Source organism: Lepisma saccharinum, chromosome 10 (assembly GCF_977018435.1).
Source record: "Lepisma saccharinum chromosome 10, izLepSacc3.1, whole genome shotgun sequence".
Taxonomy (NCBI): domain Eukaryota; kingdom Metazoa; phylum Arthropoda; class Insecta; order Zygentoma; family Lepismatidae; genus Lepisma; species Lepisma saccharinum.
Window position 1 is genome coordinate 41004684 of NC_139238.1, and position 25227 is coordinate 41029910.

The 25227-nt window shown below is 39.2% G+C and overlaps 1 protein-coding gene across 1 annotated transcript in view; it reads right to left on the reverse strand.

The window, feature by feature from the left end:
- The window catches only part of LOC145994335 (inactive ubiquitin carboxyl-terminal hydrolase MINDY-4B-like), a 439761-nt gene that overhangs the window by 257953 nt on the left and 156581 nt on the right, over window positions 1-25227 (reverse strand). Inside the window, exon 2 of the mRNA XM_083130448.1 lies at window positions 5855-5969. Coding sequence (XP_082986574.1) covers window positions 5855-5969 — 115 coding nt within the window. The remainder of the gene's footprint in view (window positions 1-5854; window positions 5970-25227) is intronic.

Consider the following 25227-nt stretch of genomic DNA (forward strand, 5'->3'; position numbering starts at 1 on the left):
CAGGGAAATCTTTGATAACTGGACCATCAATGGACACGAATGATTTTTCAGTTATTTTTGTTACATATGAGTTAAGAAAGAGTGCATTATGCTATGAATTTCATTTTCTTTGAGGGGGATAGGAACATCCCTTGCAGGAAAAAAAATAACTTTAATATAAAAAACGTAGTCCACGTGTTCCACTCGTCACAATGGAATGCTCCTTAAGTATAAAATTCACCAAGAGATGGCAGAGATATTTGCATTTAAACATCAATGTACTTTCAGCACAATTTGAATTAGAACAAAATCAGCAAATCTCAAGAATTAGGACATCAAAATAACAAGACACAAAAAACAAGAAAGCAGTAATAACCAATAAGAAAGGAATCCAACATAAACTTCAAAAAACATAAATGCAAAATTACAGATATATCACATTGTCAAGAAATACTCAAGAAATAAGAAGCTGTAAACAAAAGTATATCTCTTTCTTTCTATAGGGTACAAAAGTCTAAAATGTTGCCAGAATGATTTCACTTTAAAAAAATCTTATAGTAGCCATTAACACATGGGGAGCATTATGCTCTACCCTTTATTCTTGATCCAATGTCAGTATATTGTTGCTCTCCCCGATGTTAAACGACCTTCTTGATCCAGTGTGAGGATTTCGTCGCTCTCCCCGATGTTCTTGGGTCATCGTGGGCGACCAACCCTTTTTGCAGTGTCAAGTATATCCTGCGTTAGAAGAGGTGGATATATCGCCCTATTTCCTATGTTTGTCCCTACTTCTAACAATATAAAGAGTTTGGATTTGGTTTTGGTGTTGACAGTTTATTTTTATCGATAGTAACCAATATATCTTTGTATATTTTTTTAAAGTTTTGTTGAATTGCTGTAGGGTAATTTTAATAGTATGATAGATATTTATTACATATTCGTAGCATGAAATGGATATCTTTGATCATTTTTTGTTGAAATGTTGATTATTATTTAGTGATTGTTATAAAGTGTCTGATATCTCTGGATGTTCCATGTTACAAATTTCTTTGTCTGGTTACTCACGTCTTCCGCATCACTCCCTCGCTTGCTGTTGCAATACATTCGAATGTATATTTCATATTTACCGCCATTTCTATCACTTGTTTTACAGTGATCGTTACAACAGATGATATGAGGATAATAAGCATAATAATATACATTTCTCTGTTCTCCCATGCTTTACAGGGAGATCTGAGGGGTTTAACTTGCAAATCAGTTTCGACCGATATCGAATGCACTCCAGTACTTAAAAATATAACGTTTCAGCACATTTTAAGGTCTCTATCTCCGTGAAATACATGATTTACCGTTCTAAAATTTCTTGATGCCGCCATAATCGTTGAAAGCTGAGATGTGATTTTTATGCTACATTTTTTTTCACTTTGGGCACATACTGTGACTCAGATAATTTTCGGAGATACAAGTTTTGAGTGTTGGATTTTTTATACTTCGGCGTCTTCTTCTTCTTCTATTTGATAATAAAAATTGATTTTTTCTACCATGGGCTTAGTTAGTTAGTTTGTATTGAAGAAAACAAGGCATAACTTGTAACTCTAGCATACATAGTTTCCGATAGATATATATTTTTTAAACCCCTGGGGAAATTTTAAATTTCCCGCCGAAAGCAAACATGGCTTTTACATTAGAATTTTTTCTCCGAAAGTATCAGCGTCAAGTGCGCAATCATTGCCACGAGAATGGAACACATATCAGGCAATATGCAGGTAATATTTTGAACTTTCACGTCCCGGCGTTGCATACTTGGGGGCCCTACGGAGTTCGAATTTCGTGAAAATAAATAGTTCCTTTTAACTGTCTTCTTCTTCTATTTGGTCATTGAATTTCTTTCCGAACATAGGCTTGTAGCTTAGACTATCGAAAAACAATCTATAATTTGTAACTCCATAATTTGTAACTCTAGCGTTCATAGTTACCGAGATATAATTTTTAATTAAGAAACTTGCGTAATTTTAAACGTTCCGCTGAAAACATTCTTGGCACTTAAGGGTTAAAACATTAAACTTTTAAGGTTAATATAATTTCAGAAAGCTGATGCCAGTATCGTACGTGAGTGGGGAGGGGTTAAGTGTTGGCGATTATGAAGCTTTAAAAGTAATCGCATAGAACAAAACATTACATGCTGCGCTCTTGCAGTTATCGATTGATTGATTTAAAAGTTTTTGGTGCGTCGGATCGTCTGGCCATTTTGCACCCTTCAGTATAAGCGGGCAAATAGACCCTGAATTTTGACCTAAGAGTTAAAAAAGGGGGTGTAAAAAGCCGCTTGGGGAAAATTTAAAGTGCAAGGTTGTAAAGCGACCTGCACGGAACAAACAAAACACACTACAAATTTCCAGTGGAACAGACCAGCTCTTCTCAACATTTGATAAAACCTACGTGTCTTCACCCAACAGAGGTGATAAACAGCTGGGAATATTAAAGTCTGCCTGACGAAAGCAAAATCGGCAAATTCATCCAGCCCTTGCAGCAAGTGAACAAGTGTGAGACGGATGTGTCCAATTCGAAGCCGAGTCAAGACAAGTTATTTTCGGCGAGAGGGACTGGACGAGGAAGGGCAAGCACCAGCAGTGGACTTGATAGCGTGAAGCTTGTTCCCCCTTACCTCTGCCTGCCACGTCTCAGAAAGGGAACAGTGGGAAAAAATTCTGCAGGTCCCTAGACTTCGCATTTCTGCCACTTTTGGCTAATCGCAAAGATGAGGATGAGTGATAACATGATGAAATCCATGAACATCCATCCCCACGCCAGTAATCCAACCCGGGACTCCTGGAGTCGTAGCGTGGTGTGATAAGCACCTCTCCACGGAAGCCGGTCTTGCATTTATCCTTCCGAGAACCCTATCGAGGACTTGTCAATGTGGATCAACCCAATTGAATTTACGAGTAGGTTTGTTCCAATAACTTAATTGTTATTGGTAATCGCTGAAATTGTTTAAAAACGCGTTATTCTAGATCCTGGTCAACCAAGAATATTCCTGCTGAGCTGCTGGAACATTAATTTACGGATGAATTAAATGATGCCATTGGTCGTAATGTGGATGTTTGCTATAAATGACCGCAGTTTGTCAATCAGCGCATCAAGAGACAAGATTAGCTTTTTAGTGCCTCTATTACTAACCATGTGCTTAATTGATAATTGATTCTTATTGTTCTTTCTTAATTATCGTTATTTAGTTGCACTGCACTACGATAAACGAAAATAACTTTCAAATGCGCTACACTCTGTCCCGGGTATCAGTGGATCAAGGCCGCGCATGACAGTAGAGAAGGGGAATAAGCGAGTGGGCGGATCAAAGCAGTGCAAACGGCTGCATGCACTCACGTCCCATCTCACGCGTTCATTAGTCGAGCCGTCTCGATTCACTACTTTCACAGAGACTTGTTTTCCTTCCCTTGCTCCAGAGATTCCCGTCACAGGGTGTAGGCCATTAGGATGCTTGGCATATATCCGAGAAGATGGCGTATTGTGAAGAATTTAATTATGAATACTTAGTACGACAGTACTAAGTAATAATCACACAAGACATACACTTTATAATGTATAAATATTTATGAAGAAACTTGAATACGTTTGGGTTGTACTGTAATGACCAACCGTGATATTTCATCGTGAGATATGAACTATTCTGGAGATTCGTTTTTACAATTTTTCATTAATTACGAAGTATCACGTAGATATATTTTGACTAATTGGTGATAGTAATCTAATTGCATAAGTACGGAAGTGCATAATAAATCATTTATTCCCGTCGATTGGCAATAATATTCTTTCATTGACTACGCAAGCAATCAAGTACCTAGTTGAAGAAGCGTCATTGAAGATTCCAGGTTCGAGTCTTGGCTTGGGTTTGTGTGTGTATGTGTGTTCTCTGATTTAATGATCATTCATCCTCACCGTCGCGAGTAGCCTTCAAAGACAGAAACTCGAGGTAAACCTACAATCACGAATTTGCCGTTATACTTATTCTAATAGATGAGAACATTTCTTGTGTAAAACTTTTCTCTTATTTCATTTTAGTCTTCTTTACCTTCCACGTAAAATGTATCGCTCCTAAAATCGTCCGTACACGATTCAGAGCATTCATGACCCAACAAATTGAAAGGCGTTGAAGAACATTGTTCTTACAAACCTTGAGAGGTCTGATATTATACTAACAATTTCACATTTTATCGAAAGTGACAGTGTGTACGGCAAGGAAGAGGAATAGATTAGCTTTAACAGAGATAATAATTTTCTATCCAATGAAAAGAAGTGTGATTTTCCGGTATTATAAATGTAATCTGAGACACCATAGAAAGTGTGAGATCATAATGACGTAATAGAACTTCACAAAATACAAAGGCAAAGGTACCCTTGTGTGTCTGCATACATGCCATGGAAGCATATGGGGTGATGTGGAGGTATAGAGCTCTACATATTCTTGATCTCGGCCATAGTTGGGATGTTGTGATCAGAATCACTCCCGGCTGCCTTTAACTCCCAGGTATACGAGACTACATGGGCCTCAGAGAAACCGGGAAATGACTGGAAAAATTCCTGTTCCAGATCACCTGCCAAAGGATTTGAATCCGGATCTTCAGATGCTCTACCAACATTTTGTTTAAGCGGCAGCTTCAGCCGTCATCTCTTTCACTCATATCACCTTCTTAGTCAATTCTCTATATCATTTATTTCAAGACGGACAACACAAGCATGCATGTCCGAGCCGGGATTCGAACCCTGGCGTCGCAGCGCAGTGTTCTAACCACTCTCCCACGTAGGTCGACTACCAACTGAACTAACGTGGCTTAGAATTAACTTCACAAAAGATATTTGTCCACACATATGTATGTACCACAGTTTATCTAAAATACATTTATGGATCAAGAACACAACAATATTATATTCTGTGACTGGTTATCGAATCATTCATTGTCACATCACTCATTGCGGTAGAATATACACCATTCTTTGCTGTATAAGCGTGATTAAATTCATCACAGACCAGAACGTTTTACCCCTCCCCCCTTCCTTCCTCGCAAGTTACAAACACGTCTTTATACTTTCCGCGTCGCTTTCTCTACACCACAGAATATAAATAAAAAATATAGCATTCTGTACCTCCATGTTTTTTCTTTTCTTTTCCGATAATCGACTTCAATAGCATATGTTCTGATTAGTGGACAATCTGTCTTGAAACCTTATATTTACGACCGTTCCTAAGCAAGAATTTTTGAACGCTACCCACGAAGTCGAGGAGAAACATGACTTGTTACCTAACGTCACTTCCTTAAGTGTGGAATGTAATGCGTTGTTCGTGGTCATTTGATCGTATACGGACAATTTGAGGTTCTCAATATATTCACTATTCAGTGTATATCCTAAACCCTCCGAGATTGCCTTTTGTAGATTAATGCAAACACTAATCACCTAACTGACACCTAATTACTAATGTATTGTTTCTACAATATTACAAACATATTTCACATCATACCTGTAATTTATATGTAGCTACATTTGATAAAATATATGTTATTTTTGGTGTTCTATTATTGAAGAGCAATTCACGTGTATGCTTTTGTAAATACGAAGGCAATGTCATAGAAAAATTAATATTAATTGTTGAGCTTTGCACTTTTGCTCCAATAAGAGCTGAGAAAGATAAGCCAATTGTTACATAAATGCTAATTGTTAGAAATATTTGCCACGAACCAAGTATCAGTACTGTTTATCTTAAACTTACTGAAAAACCTTCTCTCACGTGAAATAAAGTCTGAAAAAAAAGCATGAAAGTAATTCTACCACACGTTACATTCACGGAGCCGATTCTTACCTCCTGGCACGACGCTGTTCTCGAAGGAGTGGCTCTTGGCCACGGCTAAGGCCTTGGCGAGGGCTTCGAACCGCTTGGAACCTTTTAGGTCGGAACTCGAGTCGTTGCCCAGGGCCTGAGAAAGAGAGGAATGCATGTTATAAACAGGGTACGGAATTACAGGCACTACAAAGTTGTAAAATAGACAAGTAAATGAGCACCAAAAATTATAAAATCGACATATAATAAGGCACCAAAACGCTCAGAGAACATGAACTTGTTACTTCTTCTCTTAGTTGCAGGCTTATTGACTACTGTCGGATTAAAAATTATAGAAACTCGAGTTTTGGACTCCAATTAAAAATTGACTACAGAAAGTAGCCAGTTTATATACACTGAAGTGTCAAAAGTTATGGGATAGCGGGAGAGAAGTAGTTTATTAACCAGTAGATCTACATAGAAACGAGTTACATCAAAATTTAGCTTATTCAATTCTGCGTTAATCTACGAACCACATTTTTTGTCCGTTGGACCGTGTAAACTGCGGCCTGTCACTGCGAGTCAGTGCGTGCTGTGTTGCCACGTTTCACGCACATCTTTACTACGTTGAATAAAAATCTGTATTAAATCAGTTTCGCAATGTAAAGTGACAATGATAATGTTTTTTTTTTAAAAAAAAGACCCAATATTAAAAAAAAAATTGTTTCTCAAAGTTGATAAGAACGGCTTTTTGACTAATTTTGAAACTTTCAAACTTAAGGATTGTGTTTAAAACCTTACTAAATGTCACCGTACTAAAATGTCATCACGATCGGATCACCCGTTTTTTATTTATATACAGTAAACCCTCGTTAACACGAATCAAAAGGGACCGAACAATCAAGAGTTCATGTTAAAAGAATTCGTGCTAACCGGAGATTTTCAGTCTTGTTTGCAGATCTATGCCTGTATGCTTCCTCTTGGTCATGACTCACGTCTTACTGCTTGCAACTTGATGTTACTCGTACTGACTATGTTTTAAAGAATATAAAAACACATTTGTACACATTTTTGATCTGAATCTGTTGGTTACAATACTGTATAAGTTGATTGTTGACAAGATGATAGATATTACGTACCTAGCAGAGAAACGACAGAGGAACAACAGAAAAAAATTATGAAAAACTTTGAAAGTTCGTGTTAAATGAGATCTAATGACGCAACGGACTAAAAACCATTTCGTAATTCGTGGTAACCGAAATTCGCGTTAACCGATAAAACTTCTATAAGATATAATACATCCCACCGGGACCAACATTTTGTTCATGTTAACCGAGTGTTCGTCTTAAGCGAACTGTAAGGGTTTACTGTAATTTCAAAGAGAGCGATCGTTTGCAAATCTCAAAAAAACTGACACTTTTTTGGTTCCCACGACGATTAAAAATAGAAAACATACTCGAATTAAAGCAGAATTGAATGAGCTGAATTTTGAAAACTCGTTTTTATGTAGATCTACTGTTTAATTATTAATTGGTGTCCAAACTTGAGTATCAATAATTTTGAAGCCGACAGTAGATAGGGAGAGCAGGATTGAGGACAGAGAATGAAAGAGAGATAACCCCTCGCTCTCTTTTGGTTTACATGTCCAGTGGCGCAGGAACGGGGAGGTGGAGATTGTACCCCCAAAATTTATCGAAAGAGATACGTACCCCTAGATCTCTTGATCCGTATTATACCCCTTGTATCCCCCTTAAACAGTATGACAGAAGCAAAGATCCTCCATTTTAGTAGCTAAACCCCCTCCCCTCCCAAACATTTATTTTGTCTACATTTTCCCCCTAGACAAAAAAAAATGTAGGAAAATAAAAACTCTAAAATGGTGAAAACAATGGAATAGGCTCAGGACTTCATCTCTTCCGAAATTGAAATTATTTTTTCAAAAGTTTTACCTTGATAATAGCCATAAAAATTTTCAAAATATAAAATATAATTACTTTGTCAATATTGCTTTTTTTATTGACAGTACAAGGATTTGCAAATTTTACTTTGAAAATTGTAAGTTGTGTGGTCTGATCTGTAATGGAACACATATACAAAGAAACGAAGGGCCATACCGTACCACCGTTGCTTTTTACGGTGTGGCCCTTCGTGCCGTAATTTGGGCAACCTGGCATACAGTATATGTTCTGATGCCATATTTTCATTGGTGCCGATATATCCGTTGGGTGCAAACTGGAAGCAGCTGATTTCGTCATTGTTAGCACCGAAACGGCCGAGATCCGGAATCAACGTGCTACTTTCTGGGCACCCTGCACCGTAAATATTTTCATCCATTGTAAAGTCAGAGTATTTACTGTTTAGAGAACTAAACCCAGCAAGCGTAACCTAACAACGAAGTCATTTCACACTGATGTTAAAACCTATGATCTATGCTGTACCTATCAAGCCTAACCTAACCGATTGTGTTCAACTTGTGAGACCCTACGCTGTGTGTTTGTAAAGACAGGTTAAATGAAGAATTTATCGATGTTAGAAGAAGAAGACGACGACGAAAATAGTTGTAGCTTCAATACCGACCTTTTTAAAGTTATATTTTGCATCAAATAATGATTCCGATTATGTAAACTTCTAAGATCTTAATTAACAAAAGTCTGATGTTATAATCCATCAAACTTTATGAGCCCAATGTTTCCTAAAAGTCTCCACAATATTGGCCTGTAGTCTATAAATTCCACTGTGTCTAACATTTTGGGAGTGATCACGTAGCCCTAGGAATAACGCTATTGAAATTTGACAAATGTGTGAAATGTACAGTAACAAAGCAAACTGCGCAACGCGATCATAATACAGAACATACTGTCCGCGAATGTGATTAGAACAGGTGAGCATTTCAACTCCGACAAAGAATGACAACGTTGACCGAGTTCATGGGCTGTTTCACTGTGGACGAAATATTGTAAGAACTTCCTATTACAGAATTTACATCTCCGAAATGGTGAATTCACAGGGACAATTTGTCGGCAATTTTCACAAACATGCCTTCAAATAAATTTGAATGTTGTGTACAACATGTATTGTTCTATCAAATAAATACAATAATAACTCAAAAGTACAATAAGTTGTTTGAATCGTAGGAAAACAATCGAACCTTTGATTCTGTATTGTCTATAAGAGTATCTGTGTTTATATCATAAATCAATCAAAATTATCCAGTACTATAAGAGTTATCAAAACCACATACAGATAAACACACAATATGAAAAGAGATAGTAATTTCTTCCTCATAAATATAATATATGAAACAATATAAATAAATAACACATAATGAAAATCATAAATAGCCATTTTTGAAAAAACGGAACTTAATATTTTAAATCAATTAGTACAAAATTATAGTCGACCTTGAAATTAAAACACAACAAATAAAAGTAATGTACCTTCATATTTTAGTAAAAAATAATTATTTTCCTGTACAGGTAAAACAAGAACAAAGTTTCTGCAGCACAAAGAGAAAATTTGATTAATTTCTGGTAGCTCAGTGCATTCATCTCTTCTGTAAGCCGTTCCTCTTTTTCAAGCGGATCTTTGTGGAGAAAGGCAATCGTTGACACCAGGAAATGCCTTCGATTGATTCCACGTCAGTTGATCCATACACACTGCTTTTGCTTACGTTCCTCATATCCCATTCTGTACTTTCTATCTTCGATATTTTATATGAAAAAGAGGAAAGGCTTACAGAAAAGAGGAATGCTCTGCGCTACCAGAAATTAATCAAACATTCGAATAGTGCCATAACAGAGGTAAGCTGACTAAACATTCATTGCAATATGGAAACTTTTAGTACAATATAAAACAGAAAGTAACGTTAAACTTCATGCGTTTTACGTCCATTTAAAAATACAATCATTAACAGCCGTTAATTATACGCACCAGCAGCATTTAATACTTCTAATCTTTTTGTTTTCTGGCTTGTAAGCAAATTAACTTACAAACAAATGCTTTAGTTTCTGAAAACCAAAAGATAACTTTCAGCTTGCAGTTGCTGCCATCTACCCACAACTTCTCGAACAGATGGGTTCCTCTAAATCACGCTAGATGGTGCTGATTTGCTCCGTTCAATAGGTGTCGGATTAAAAATTATGGATACCCGAGTTTGGACACTACTTAAAAATTACACTACGTGAAAAATTAGCTTTCTCAACTCTGCGCTAAGATATAGAAACCAACTATTTTGTTCGAGTTTGCCTTCGATTATTTATCGTCGTGAGAACAAAAAAAATAGTTTTTTTGGTAATTTCCAAACGACCGTTCTCTTTGAGGTTCTATAGCTAAATGAAAAACACTTGTGGTCCGATCGTCATGAAATTTAAATACAGTGCAGGTAGAAAGGTTTTTAACACAATTCTAAATTTTCAATTTTTTAAAAAAAAATCGACCAAAAGAAGGTTCTTATCAATTTTGTGAAAAAAAACTTTTTTTCTTAGTATTGGGTAGTCCTACAAATATGATCTAGGTCTTGTTTTGAAGCCCTTTGTAGCTGCTTTTAAAACCAATTGACGGGCTGAGGTGTAAAACGTGGTAAGTGTAATTTTGGTCATTTCTGAGTTTATTGAGAAATAAGGTAATTAGTAGCTATACTGTAGATAAACTGTTTTCGTGTTGTGTTTACCAATTTCAGAAGGCTTCACTGAGTCTAATGTAAATTGTATGACATGGCAATTTCACTCGAAAATTGAAGGATGGCACATTTTACTTTGTAACTCAAAAATTACCAAAATAACGCCATGTTCTACACCCGATCCCATTGCCAATTCACATCCGGAAACCGATTTTATTCAGATTTTTATGCAACTGAGAAGGAAAGATGTGTGTTGAACGTAGCAACACCACACGTTCAGTCACTACCGCGATGTCCGTTAAACCGTGGAAACTGCGGGCTGCCACTGCGAGCAGTGTCGTTACCTGTTTTATGAAAATACAGAAAAACGGCACTTTTTGTTCTCACCGCGATAAAAAAAATTGAAGGAATACTCCAAAAACAATTTGGTTACTATAGCTTAGCGCAGAATTTAAAAGACTGAATTTTGATGTAACTCGATGTAAGTCTACTAGTTAATTTTTAAGTAGTGTCCAAACTCGAGTTTTAACCGACAGTTATTTCTTAGAATAATGTTTCTTTGGAACATTTGCTGCTTCTTTCCAACTCAGGTTGACATTAAGTGCAGTAGAACAACACTTAAAGCCCTCATACAAATGGAGAAACAAATATTGTTCATGAATAATTCGATCATCAGTATTGCATTTATAAATTTTACATATTAGAGGAACCCACAAAAATTTGGAAATGTGTGTTGACATGAACACCCTCTCTCTCGGCATGCCCTTGAGTAGGTATGTGAACTCCAAATAATATCCCTGCCTACTTCTGTCAACCGACTATTTTTTTTCGTGGCACCTTCACTGTGCACATTCCCTCATATGAACACCCCACTAAATATGGCCATGTGGCTTATCCAGAGGGGAAGGGAGCAATAGGGGAGGCACTTGTCCCCCTTCAAGTCTAGTGGAGAAAAACTGCATTCTATGACGTGTGCCATTTAACGTGGAAAGTAAAAGTAAATGTTATTTCCTTTACGAATAATTCAAATATAGAACATTGCCCTCCCTGGGAACATGTATGTCCCTAATGGGAAAGAAAAAGTTTGTTTGCCCTCCCACTCCCCCCCGGTAAAAGGTTTAGGTACGCTCATGCGTGTGGCTAACCTAACAAATTGATTAAAAACTTTCTTTTTCATCATTTACGATATTCCCCTGTCTGTCTGTCTCTTTCTCTCTCCATTTTTAAGTTCCTGTGTTGGTCACTTTTTATTATTGAGTCACGGGTTGTACCATGGTGTTGGGACTTACAACACCCCGGGGATAGTTTTCCTTTTACAAATAATAAAATGCGATAAGGATACATGGATATGTATTTTTGCTTACTTTACTTCGTTCTTTCCTCTCGAAGTCAGCGTTGGCACCAGAACAGAGTCAGGGGGCGAACACCCCTGGCAAACAAGCAAAAGAAATAAATGTAATAAATAAATGCTCTTTTAGCCGGAATATGCATTTTTGTGTGGTATTTATGTGTTTACAAAATGTGACCCCACAACAACCACACAGAGAAATATCCTCTCCTCTTCCTCTGCCTCTATCGTTTCTTATGACGCCGTCACTCAGTGTCGGATCTACAAATTTTGGACTGTACTCATAAATATTACTGAAGGCCCCTTCTATATAAAACACATGAACTTGTGAAAGAACAGTCAAAGCTTTTGCTGTTATTCAGTTTCTTCAGTGTGTGCGGTTATGTGATTCGAGTTTTGTTAGCGTCGCTTTTCTGCCATTCTTAGCTAATCGAGACGGTGAGGATGATGATAGGATGAAATCGAGGAAGGAACACTGACTTAGAACATCCTTACCCAGACCGGATTCGAACCCGATACCCCCGTCGGAGCACGATGTGTAACTATGCTATGAAGGTCGGCATACCTCTGGAGAGCTAGGCAGAATTGTATTGTACTTTTCACACACAAGTTTTGTAAAATCATGTGCAGATGAAACTTTTTGATAATTCACTTTTCAGAGCTGTTTAAAGAGAACAATTCAGCTTGACCATTATATGTTTCATAACATTCTGTAATTGATCTAATCTTGCTATCAGTACGTAATGCTTTGGATTGGGTATGCAGTAGCGTTTAGGTAAGCAAATCATGTTTGAGGGGCTCCAAAGGAAGAAGTAATTTCGTTCTATCCACGGGATTTTCGTCCCTTTCTACGCCGTGTTGGATTTCTTAAGACCCGTTTCACCTCTTAACTCATGTGTACGTACTCCTATAGTCTGTCCCAGATAACTGTGGAGCACGGCCGCCCATAGCGTCAGAGAAGCGAGGGAAATTGAGTGGCCAGAGCGAAGGTGTTGTAACGTGCCCACCGTTACATGGTGGTATGGTAAAGTGTGGCATGGTTTGGTATAATGATGTATATATATTATTTAAAAACATTCTGCCGGCACACTGTCGATGGCTCACATGTTAGTTTTGTAAGAAGGACGCTATTGATTTATGTTATCTCTCTTTCGGTCAAAGAATGTGTTCTTCCCATTGTTGTTGGTTTGTAACTGATAAAGAATTGTCTATTTTCTTCTGTATAAAATCGGTACAATGCAATGTGCTTTTAGTTATTTTTATGTTTGGGGATTTTTACCGAGTAGGATAGAGAGAATTTTGAAAGTACGGTTTGTATCTCTGTTTAAAGTGAGTTGGCAACGCGTACTCATAGTTAGGATTTTCGCCGCCCATGCGCCACTCCCAAACGTTATAAAAGCAGCGTAGACGGGCCGAGAGCTCAGTTGACTGCCAGATGCCAACTGCGGAAGGATCGGAAGATCTGGTCCCCAAGACTTCGGTCTAGGATAAGTCCCCGGCCAGATCTTCCCTAACTGATGTTTCCCCCTTACTGATCCGGTTCCAGGTTCAAACCTCGGACAAGCCCCCGACCGGGTCATTTCTTCAACAGTACCTTGGTTCCCAGGTGCAAACCCCGGGAAGGTCCCCGACCAAGGAACTGAAATGGATGAGTCCCTCACGAGCCGGTTCCTAGGTGCACACCCTGGACAGCCCCCGACCGGTTCTCCCCGTAGATCCTGGTTCCAGGTTCAAACCTCGGACGAGTCCCCGACCAGGTTCTCGCACACCGTCCGTCCTGATTCGTTGGGAGGTACCGACGCTTGTCACCTGGCTCACGCCCAAAAGGAGGTACCCGCGGACCCTGTGCATCCTGTTTCTCTAACTTCTATTTCTATTCCCCCCCCCCTCAGTTGGCAATTTTGATAGAAGGCCTTTTCTTTTGGTCACGTGTGGTTTTCTTTTATGTAATCACGTGGGACCCTTTTTACTGTTAATTGGTTTTTGTTAATTAGTCACGTGGCCCCGGATAATTATTAGTACATTACGGAACTTGCGTATTTGTATCAAGTGGGAGACCCTAACTGGGATAAAGTAGAGTAGTGTGTTGTTCCCATGTGGGCTAAGGTTTGTATTATTATTATTATTATTGGTGCCTAAGTTGAATAAAATTGTCACGTGGCATGAAAACAGGAGGTCCCTAACTGAAATAAACTTTGGCTATTTGGATCCAACTGGTACTGTAATTAACTCTAATCTATCAGGGATAAAATTGTATGCAACCACCAGAGTAAATGTAAGGTAAATTATTTTGTCATGTAATAAGTTTGTTAACGGGTCAATGCTTTACCCGGGGGTCGAACTGATTATCATTTAACACAACATTTCTGTAAATACCTTGTATTCACTTTTTGCGGTAAAATATAAATGACCATTGCTCACACTCAAATAGGATATTCATGTTTTTCATTTCGAGCTTCACTGTTATTCAAGTTACACCCAGCAAGCCCTGAGATATCCAGAATCTGTGTTCTCCGACTGGAAGGAAGTTAGCACTTATGGGTAGACTTTTGCCGTCCTCCTAATTGAAGTGTTTAGAGTGTGGTGGGATGTTGCAAAAGTATTTGGCGCCATAACGTGGGGCCCGACAGAATTGTGCAATTAAGTGAAGTCAACCGAACCGTGCATTAAAAGGACTGTCCAGTGAAAGTGAAAGTGTGGACTGTATTAAACATGGAGCAAGAATTTACTGGTATGAACCTGAGAAGTAGAGGGAGGAAGACCATGGATTCAGAGTCTGGATTTGGTTGCTGTGAAGAACTGGGAGAAGAGGCAGCATATTTCCAGTGTTGCCAGTGCCTGCGCCAAATTCACTGGAACTGTGATGGAAAAGATGTGGCTACCTTCCCTGCTGTAGGAGTTAAATGCCAGACGTGTGAAGGTGCTCCGCAGACCCAAGTAGCGGAGACCGCAATACAAGAACCAAGTCCGCTGACCAAGCCTCCATCAGACCATTGGTTGTTGGAATGGCTGACGAAAGATAGGGAAAACAGAAAGAAAGAGAAACAGGAGGAAGACAAGATGCGCAAAAGAGAGGCAGTTCAAGCTGAAAAGCTGAGAAAAAAGGAACTGTTAGAACTTAGATCCTTAATAGAGTTTCATGAAGAGAAAAGAGAGGTAGAAAAACGAGAAATTGAAGAGAAAAGAGAGTTAGAAAAACGAGAAATTGAAGAGAAAAGGGAAAAGGACTTTGAAACTCTCCGAGCTTTAATTGAGAGTCAAGAGGAAGTAAGAAGAAAAGAAAAAGAGGAAGAGGAAGCCAAAAGACGAAGAGAAAAAGAGGAAGAAGAAGAAAAGCGTAGGAATGAACTGCAAGCCCTCTTTGCCCAGCAGAGGACTGACATAGAAGGTCTTAAGGCCGGAGTAGAAAGTATCCAAATTACTTCTCAGCAAGATATAGTAAAGGTTGAGGAAAGATTAAAAGAGGCTCTTCAGGAAAAACTAGAACCATTATCTCAGTGGCGCGGACAAGTAGAGATTACAGTGGAGACCATTGAGAAAGCTGTCCAAAACTTGGGTGACAAGACCGAATCCATCGAGAAAGTCGTGCAGGAACAGAAGGAAGTGATGGAGTCAATGACCTCAACTCTGCGGAAGGACGTAGAGCAGGCAGCTGAAGAGAAGGTGAATTCTCTTAGGGTAGAGACAAAGAAGCTTGAAGTATCTCTGCGAAGAGAAATGCAAGATCAGACAGGAACGTTTGTCCAGAGGGTAAGCGAACTTCAGGTTCAGTTCCAAAGATTGAATGTTCAGCCAGAACCCACTCCAGATGTTCGTTCCAGCCCTTTTACTCCGGATAGAGATCTGAATCCGGATGCTACTCCTTATGAGCCGCCCAGGTTAGCTGAGAAACCTCTATTCGCTGCAAACAGAATGAAGGCTGATGGAAGAAAGAGGCCTCGATACGATGATACTTCAGATGGACCGCCACCTAGAAGAGGGCCAGATTTTAAGATGCCTAGAATGGCGGATATCGCCCACATCCCTAAATTTAAAGGCGACATTGAAGCTCAGTCAGCTGAAAAATATCTTCGGGAGCTCAACGTCAGCTTTGAACTTATGCAGGTACCCGAACATTATAGGCTAGAGTTGCTTCCTAGAGTCTTCACTGATAAAGCTGAACACTGGCTGGCAGGAAATATTGATAGTTTCGTGAATTATGCTGAGTTTTGCGCCAGGTTCAAAGAAGAATTCGCTTCTGAGAAGGCTAGACAACGGCAGCTAACAGCTGTGAGAAACAGGAGATATTCCAGACTTGTCCACGAAAGTATGGAGAGCTTTGCCTGGAGCGTTTATGCGGCCTATAGAAACCTGAGTGATAACTTTAATGAGGGAGAAGTACTTAATTTGATCATCGGGCAACTTCCTTATAGAATGCGAAACCTTTGTTTAGCACATGCGCCCAGAACGGTAGATGACCTAACCCATTTCCTGAAGGATTTTGAAATCTATGATGAGCCAGATGCATGGAGGAACAAAGATGAACCGAAGGGAAAAGAACAGAATCCCTCAAGGAACTATAAAATCCGGAACATAGAAACGAGGTCAGAAGGTAATTATCAGCGCCCTCAACGTTTCACTAATGAAAGAGGAGGCAGGCGTGATTTTAGAAGAAACTCTTTCCGACCTTACCAAAACCAAAGACGTAGATCTCCTGACCCAATAAGTATCCGTGAGGGTAGAAGTAGCCCTAGTCCTCCGAGACGACGATTTACGGCTGAGCAGAATGAGATTTGCGGACCTCCATCTCCTAGACAAAACATTACATCGGAGCAGGAGGAGGCCGTAGAAACAGCGCGGGAGTTTCATCAAAATCAAAGGTCCCAGTCTAGCCAGACAAACTAGGACCTTGTCTAAATGCTTCGTTCCTCTTTAGGCAAGGGACTTCGATGGAGCGGCCCAAATTAATAGATAAAGATGTCCAAGAGTTACTAGTAAATTTCCAGCTAACTGAAACTGAAGAGACCATTTTACAAAAGGAATTGAAATCTGCAAGGGAATCCAAAATTAGATACAGATCTCCAGTTGTGAAAGCTAAATTAATGGACTTTACTGTGACCTGTGTGATTGATACTGGAAGTGAATGCTCGATCCTTAATTATTCAATCTGGACTAAGTTAGTTGATAAGATACCAGGCATACAGATTCAGAAAGTTCCAGAGGTGCGATTGGTAGATTTCTCTGGAAGTCATAAGAAGCGTGTCATCGGAAGTAGACGTGTGGGACTGGAGATCGGAATTGTGAAATATATTGTTATAGATCTTCTTTTAGTCAAGAAATTCATCGAGCAGCACGATGTAGAGATGCGATTCAGAAGAAGCTCAGTGAAGCTATTTTTCGGGAGAACTCCTGATCATGAGGAAGGGAATCCTCTGAATATTGAAGCAGTGCGGTACATCCACATGGCCCAGGAAGAGGATGTTGAGATGTATAAATCCGCGGACCTACGACGGAAAGTAGAGTCAGTAGATATTTTGACTGGTTCCCAAACACAGGAGTCGAGAAGTGTGCTGGACTGTACTCTGAAGAGAATCCCTGAGAAGCTCGTGCCAGTGAAGGAAGATAAGTGTGAGATGTTGCAGTGTACCGAAACTGTTCTTTACACGCCCTATTCTGTGCCACTTTTCCTGATGGAAGTTCTGGAGAATGAACTATATCTGTGGAAGACTTGGAACATTATCCGACCATCACGGTATCTATTTGTGAGTGTATTGGTTATCAGCTGGTTAATTACTTTGTTCTACATTCTGTGTCAGATATTACAATGTATTATTCTTGGGTCATTAATCCATGTATTCATGCCTAACGAAGTCCTTCATCATTACAACTGGTCTTTCAACGAAGCAGACCGCAAATCTCCAACTGGAATCAAAAGCTGTTTCTAGCCAAGTCCAACGAGCGCACTAGAAATATCAAACGAAAATTTAAGACTAAAGACCATGCGCTCGAGCTGCACGAAGACGACTTGGTTCTTGTTCGAAATCATAAGCTTAGTTCGAGGAAGAATAAAACAATAGCTAAGCTCTTCGAAGTGAATATTGGACCTTATTTAGCCCCTGATCTTCGGAACAACACAGCAATGTTAGTTCACCCCAGGACCAGGCAACCCATCGACCGAGTCAACTTCGACAACCTTCGCCTCTACAGGTGTTCATCGTAGCGAAGAAGAGAAGTGGTAGGGGAAGAAGATGACCTAGTGACTAATGTGTAGAAGAAACAGACTCTTATTACTGTCATTTTTTCTATTGAATTTGAAATCAATGTTTCATGAAATTTTTTCATAAATTGTAAGATTTAAATTTCTTCAAAATTTTCGCCCGCGGAAGGGGCATATGTAACGACCCTGTTTGGTCGCCATTTAATTATTATTAGACCTTGCGTGGTCACTATATTCTTTTTAATCTGATGAAAGAGTTAAGCGGAATGTCCCTGCGAGGCGTACGCTTTTAGTTTAAATGTATTCAGTAAACGTTAACGGTTCCACCTCTACGTTTACGAGCTTCACTCATTATTAGACCCTGCGTGGTCGCTATATTCTTTTTAATGTTATCAATTATTGTCATTTACATCGTTCAACGTGTTGTTTAGAATAGCAGAGTCCTGCGAGGCTCATTATTAATTGTATTATCTGAATGCACACAGTTTTAGTTTATATTGTCACGTGCATCTAGTGATTTTTCCACTAGTGATTTCTCAATGACAAAACCTTGATATTTCTCAGTACGAAGGTTGCAATATGTAAAAAAAAGAGTTAGCAACGCGTACTTGTAGTAAAAATTTTCACCACCCATGCGCCACCGCGAGTATAAAACCCAGCAAAGCGAGACCGGAGCTCAGTTGGCTCCCGGATGTCAACTGGCAAACATCTTGGGAAAAACCGGCCATCCAGCCAGAAGCCTAGCAGCCATCCCAGAAGGAAGGAAGGAGGAAGAAAGAAGAAGAAGAGCCTAGCAGCAACCTAACTACCCGGTCTAGGTGCCAGGTTCTACCTGCCTGGCTTGTCTAGGAGCACCTAGACCTCCTTCCTAACCTGCCGCCCTTGTACAGGAGACACCGGTCGGCTTGCCGATTCCTAGCTAACGCCGGGGGTGTCGCGGCATCCTTAAATCCTTTACCCAGCGCCCGCTTGTCGGAGGTGCCGGCTGGCTACGGCCAGTTCCTAGCTGTGGTTGGGGGTACCGCGCACATACTACTTTCTCTTACAGGGGAGTCCGTGACGTCAGCAGCGAACAGCGCCCTAAATAAAATTAGGTCCCTATACTCCCCCTGGCGCCTCACTGCGAGGAATAAATTGAATGGTCCCTTCCCCCCTTTTGAATCCAGAAGTGGTGAATGCACGTGTATGGTAAATGTAAATGCACTTAAGTGATAAAGGTTAAAGACTAGTGTGCTAACAGACTTTCTTACGATAAGTTTATAATAAACATATATATACATATAAAGCTGTTGTTCACGTTTTACCCAGCAAGCCCTGAGATATCTTGAATCTGTGTTCAACGACTGGTAAGAAGTTAGCATTTATGGGTAGACTTTTGCCGTCCTCCTAATTGAAGTGTTTAGAGTGTGGTGGGACGTTGCAGTGTACACCCTGCTGGGAAGGTAGTCACTTTCCCCCACTCCAAGCAATTCCCTTCCTCTCACGTGTTCAATGGTTATAACCCTCTGCCCACAAATGTACTAAATGTGCTGGTAACATTGCAACTGATGTCATGCCTGGATTTGATTGGCTGTTATGCTCAGAGCCGCCAGGAGGAAACGAGAACGTTTGTCTTGAGGCAACGGTCACGGGGGAAAGAGCAGTGTAGATCTGACTGTAAACGTGTATGGTAAGTGTGGCGATATGATGGGGAATTTACGTAGTGTGGTTCCTTTAAAATTCTATAGTTTATTTGTTCATTTCTTTACCCTATATTAGGTTTTTGTTATTCTAACAACTAATTAAATTAATATTAGTTTGGTATTGAGGAACCTATTCTTATAATTCTCGGTCGTATGGCCGCATTCACTATCCACGCATTGACCCCTAATTATTTATCACTCAGTTTAAATTGCATATCATACAATTGTCTGATTAAGGATATATATATATAAAGAAAGGGAATATATTTACTTTTGAGTGTTACCATTCTATAAAAGTACCTTTGCACTGTTAAAATAAAAAGGAAAAGATCTAAGTTTATGGTTTTGAATTCGTAACTAATTTCCTAGAATAATGGACTCTGATAACAGCTTGCTTTCACTGTCCCTCTGTATGGTAGATCCTGCTTTATGCAGTTGAGGTTGAGCGTGTTGAATATGAATAAATGGGCCTTTTTACAGCTTAGTTGCATGGTGGAGCCGTCTCGCGTCACTACTTGCGCAGAGACTTGTTTTCGTTCGCCTGCTCTACAGTTAGCTGGGACAGAGTATAGATCCTCACCACAGATCTAGGGAAGAAACACTTGCGGTTAGAATGAAATGAATGTTCAGTTTGTGGCATGGAGCATTAAACAGAAGTTATTAACCGGAAACGACTATATCTTAGCCAACATTAAATGAACAACAAATCCTTTAACCTTACAATATTTCGGTGTTATTTCTCCTTTGCTCTGCGGTGGTGGACAAATTACTACGTTTATTGTTTTACACCGACTGCGGGACGGCATGGGTTCGAGTCCGCCTGGGCTCAGTCTCTGAGTTCTCTGCCTGCGTATAGGACCGGTGGCAACCCACCATCGTGACGAAATTGGGTAGCTACGAGTGAGTAGCGTAATCCGGTCTCGGAAATCTATAACGGCTGAGGGTTCGACGTGCTGACTCCAAAGCACCCCATTACCGGTTGAAGATCTCCACACCTCTGGGTGGGATTGTGGGAGGGAGACTGATAGTCGGGAGAAAGGGCAAGGGTTGTCGAGCCAGGCATTATTATTATTATTATTATTATTTTACATACTACATACACATTTTTGAGTATGATAAGGGCATGGTAAGGTCCCCTAAATGCTTGCTTCCCAACCCCCCGCACTGCAGAGTGTCCCGGTTTATAGATTCGGCAGTGCCGTCACTGCTGTAGATTAAAAATGACAGTAAGAATGAATGTTGAATTGATGAAATTGTTTAAGAAGCAAACAGAATTAAATATTCAAAAACGGGGCCTAGCTCCTGGCGGAAAGATAAAGGTAAAGCTCCCCCTGCACATCGTGACGTGTCGTCTGTGGGGGGTGGGGGGGCGAGGATTTGAAGGTAGTGCCTCACACATCCAAAATCGGCAATTAGTGAATGCCATGTGATCGGCACGTCGCTCCAACCACCTGGATTTCCAAGGTTGCTCTCATAGGCAATGGGCAACACAGAATATGATTTAAGCATATGATAAGAAGAAACACTGGAATTATAAATATGCAGATTTTTCAACATATTAACTGTGTGTCTGCGCGCTCACGCACGCGTGTGTGTACATATAATATTCACATCAAGACAATTATAAGGGTTCGTTTTAGGTGGAATTTGTTGTAGGATAAAGTAATCGTGACTGAATCTCCAAAGAGGGAGCCAAAACGCAAAGAATCTAGCCCAGGATCCTTTGATTACAGTATGATAGAATTTTTAGAAAATTGAATACGATATTTGTATTAGCAATGAGTACAGAAAGAAAGAGATACACCTGAGAATTAATTTCGTCAGAGGAAACTGTCACAGACATTGGAAATATTTCACCTAGTGCTATCGCTTTGTGTCCATAGTGGCGTACGCAAGGGGGAGGTTACGGTGTTTAACCCCCCCCCTTGAGCTTGTGAAATATTATGAAAAATTCTGTGGAAAAAAATTTAAATGGCCAATTTTTCACAGTCAAAGATCTGGGACGACACCACCACCACCACCTTCTTCTTCTTCTTCTTCTACTACTACTACTACTACTACTACTACTACTACAACAACAACAACAACAACAACAACAACAACAACAACAATTCAAACGACAATAAGCTTAACTATTGTAAAATGTTTTGTTTGTAAGGACAGCGAGACAATCCAAATATGAATTATCGGGGACTTATATGCTGGGAAAAAGCCGGAAAAATTCCAACCCATTTCGGGAATCGAACCCGGATCTCCCGCGTGGTTGTCAGATGCTCTACTGACCAGACCACCGCAGCTCCTTGAATGAGTTCTTTGAGTACTTTGATTATTTCAATTTATTTTAATATATTTTCTTGTTTTTATGGATTTTCTTCGCACTTAAAATGTCTTACCTCGTTGACCAGACAATTATTTCGTAACAAAGAAACAAGAAAATGCTCCCAGAATTTGATAAAAATCGAATGACTAGAATTTCGTTCTATTGCTTTCGTAAATACTATAGCTATTTATGTAGATCTCTATTACTTAATAGTAGTAGTGGTATTAGTAGTATTATTATTAGTAATTCAGCTAATTAATTATAATTATTTAAACAATGGTAATGTGAATTTGGAGAAAGTTTTAGAAATTACCCCTCCTGATAAAATCCTGCGTACGCTACTGTGTGTCCATGACTTAAAATTATTGTCTTGAAATCAACAAATCGCGATTTACTTATGTACGTATCTACCTAGGTACTAAATTTAATCCCGGTTAATCTATTTTTGCTAGACTTTTTTTTATCCTCATACCACCTCAAACATTTTTAATCATTGTAATATACTGCTGGACAAAGAAAACCGGACACCTTAATATTTGACATCTGAATTGCAATGACAGCTCGCAGGTATATTACAGAATGTTTGGCAGATCATGTAGTACCATATGCACCATTCATAGGCTCGGACTTTGTTTATGCATTCGTACTTAATTCAGTTTCTGCAACATTTAGTTACCCTTCGAATCAGAGCTTTTATCGAGCCATTGCGTTATCACAAAAAATGCAAGTGTCCGGTTTATTTTGTCCAGCAGTATATATTGTTACCAATACTTTTTACAATACATAGTCATCCCTTTTAAAAGGCGCACGTGCCCCGTGCCCCGTGCCCCGTGCCCCTCTAGGTAAATCTGCCAATGGTTGCCAGTAGTATAAAAGGTGATATTATAAACCCGAGAAAGTATGAACCCTCCTCAAGCAGATTTGGCTATACTTAAAACTAGCTCAACATGCCCATATGAGCTTTTTGCTCAAGTGTGGAACCCCGCCTAATCCAAGATTTTTGTAAAAAAGCCCTCATGGATTCCATGAGAAAGTATGACCCCCTCAGATTGATTTGTCTACACTTACAGAAGTGCCTTCTGTAAGATTGTTGTCCATAAACCTGTCAAAAATATGCCCCTCCTCATATTTTTTTTGACCACACCTGAAACTATGCCAAACGTATTAATACCCACCTACACCCACCCACGCACACCCACACATATTTACTTCCGGTCTACTTCCGGTCTACTTCCGGTCTACTTCCGGTCTACTTCCGGTCCACTTCCGGTCTACTTCCGGTTTACTTCCGGTCTACTTCCGGTCTACTTCCGGTCCACTTCCGGTCTACTTCCGGTCCACTTCCGGTCCACTTGTGGCCAAGTTGTGGCCTATTTCTGGTTTATTTATATTGCATCATGTTTTTGCAACAAATTATTATCCAGTATAGAGTTTTGATTTGAACCCCAAGAAATTTTATATAAATACCAAAGCCAAAAATATTAACACACATACACATATACACACACAAAATATACAAAGCACAGTGCTGAACCCAACTGATATTTTTTATTAAGCATAGAATTTTGATTTGAACCCCAGGAAATATTTTACAATTTTGAGAATCTCAATTTAAATTCAGGAACAAGAGATTTGGATTTGATGTATCTGGAAATATCTTTGCATCTTGAATCAACCTGCAAACAACATTACATGTTAGGCTGGGCTGTTTCAACAGCAGTAAATATTTACCAAATGTCTCAACGTTAAAAACAATCAGAATAATATCTTCCAGGACCTGAACATGCAAACATATTTTGAAAGAAGAAATATTGCAAGATATATAAAATCAGACTACCTGTTGGATTGTTTTAGGGAAAAATTTGAAAATCTATCAGAGTATGATTTTTTTAAAGTGCAAAATGAAACAGAGGCAAGATGGGTACTTGACAGTGATGTTGGGTTTGGGTATGTAAGCATAGAATTGGGTTCTGAATATGATGATTTTGAATCCAATACATACTGGCATAGAATTGATGCATACGTATTGCATTGTTATTGGGGAAAATATGTTGCTTTTTTTACAAAAAGTACTTCAAGTTTAGAAAAATTTAGGTTTTACAAATTTTTCCATGATCATAGAATTTATACAAACAGCAGGGGGCCTGTTGATGACATAACATGGGACACAACAATTTCCATACTTGATGAGGCAGGAAAATTGGATGTAAATTCTGGTTTATATTTTAATGAGTTGATTATGTACCTGCTTAAAAACAATATCAATTCTGGCTTATTCAATACAAGATGGACTTAAATAATTAGAGTTTTTACACAAAATATTTTTTTTGTAGATGGAATCTCCACCAGATTATAAGTTAAGTCCATGGTTTCTGTCACACCTATTCTAATACAATTAATATCACAAGTACTATTACAAGGCACGCACCGCATAAAATCATAATTCCAAGCGATGGCATGGAGTTCCACGATTCCATATCATACATACTGCAATTGGAGCTTCAACAATTCGGGACTGTGCAATATATTGTCTACAAATGTAGGATTGTACGGGTTGCAAACAAAACTCCCAAAGCTTATGTATTTCAGGTTTCTTAAATTTGAAACAGAATCCAAACTGTCTGGAAGTTCATAAAAGTGAAGCCATTCTACAAGCGGGTCTATCTCAGCTTCTGCATGAGCAAGAGGTGATGTGTTTATAATATTTGTTGGTATAGAGGTTTGTTCTGAATCTTATTAATTATGAACAGCTCTGCTGCATGTTGTGATGATGAATATCTAGTCCCTAAACCTAACAGAGCTGTGCAGTGATGTTGTTATTGGGAACAGGATTCAAATCCTACACAGATTTATGGATAGGAGTGATTGCCATGAAATTATATCTAGATCCCTGTGCAATAATGCTGTTATTGGGAATCTTACACAGATACAGATTCTTGCTGAGCTTAATAGGTGATTGTCATGGAAGATCTGCTGTTATTAGGTACAAAATTCAATTACACAGAGACAGATATAATATCTAGATGCATACAGAATCTATAAATCTATACTCAATATCCCTATACCTGACAGCTGTGCGGTGATGCTGTTATTGGGAACAAGATTCAAATCCCACACAGAAACAGATTTTTGCTGGGCTTAGAACTATTATGGATAGGTGATTGCCATGAAATAATATCCCTATACCTGACAGAGCTGTGCAGTGATGCTGTTATTGGGAACAATTTTAACAGAGCTGTGGTTTCCATAAA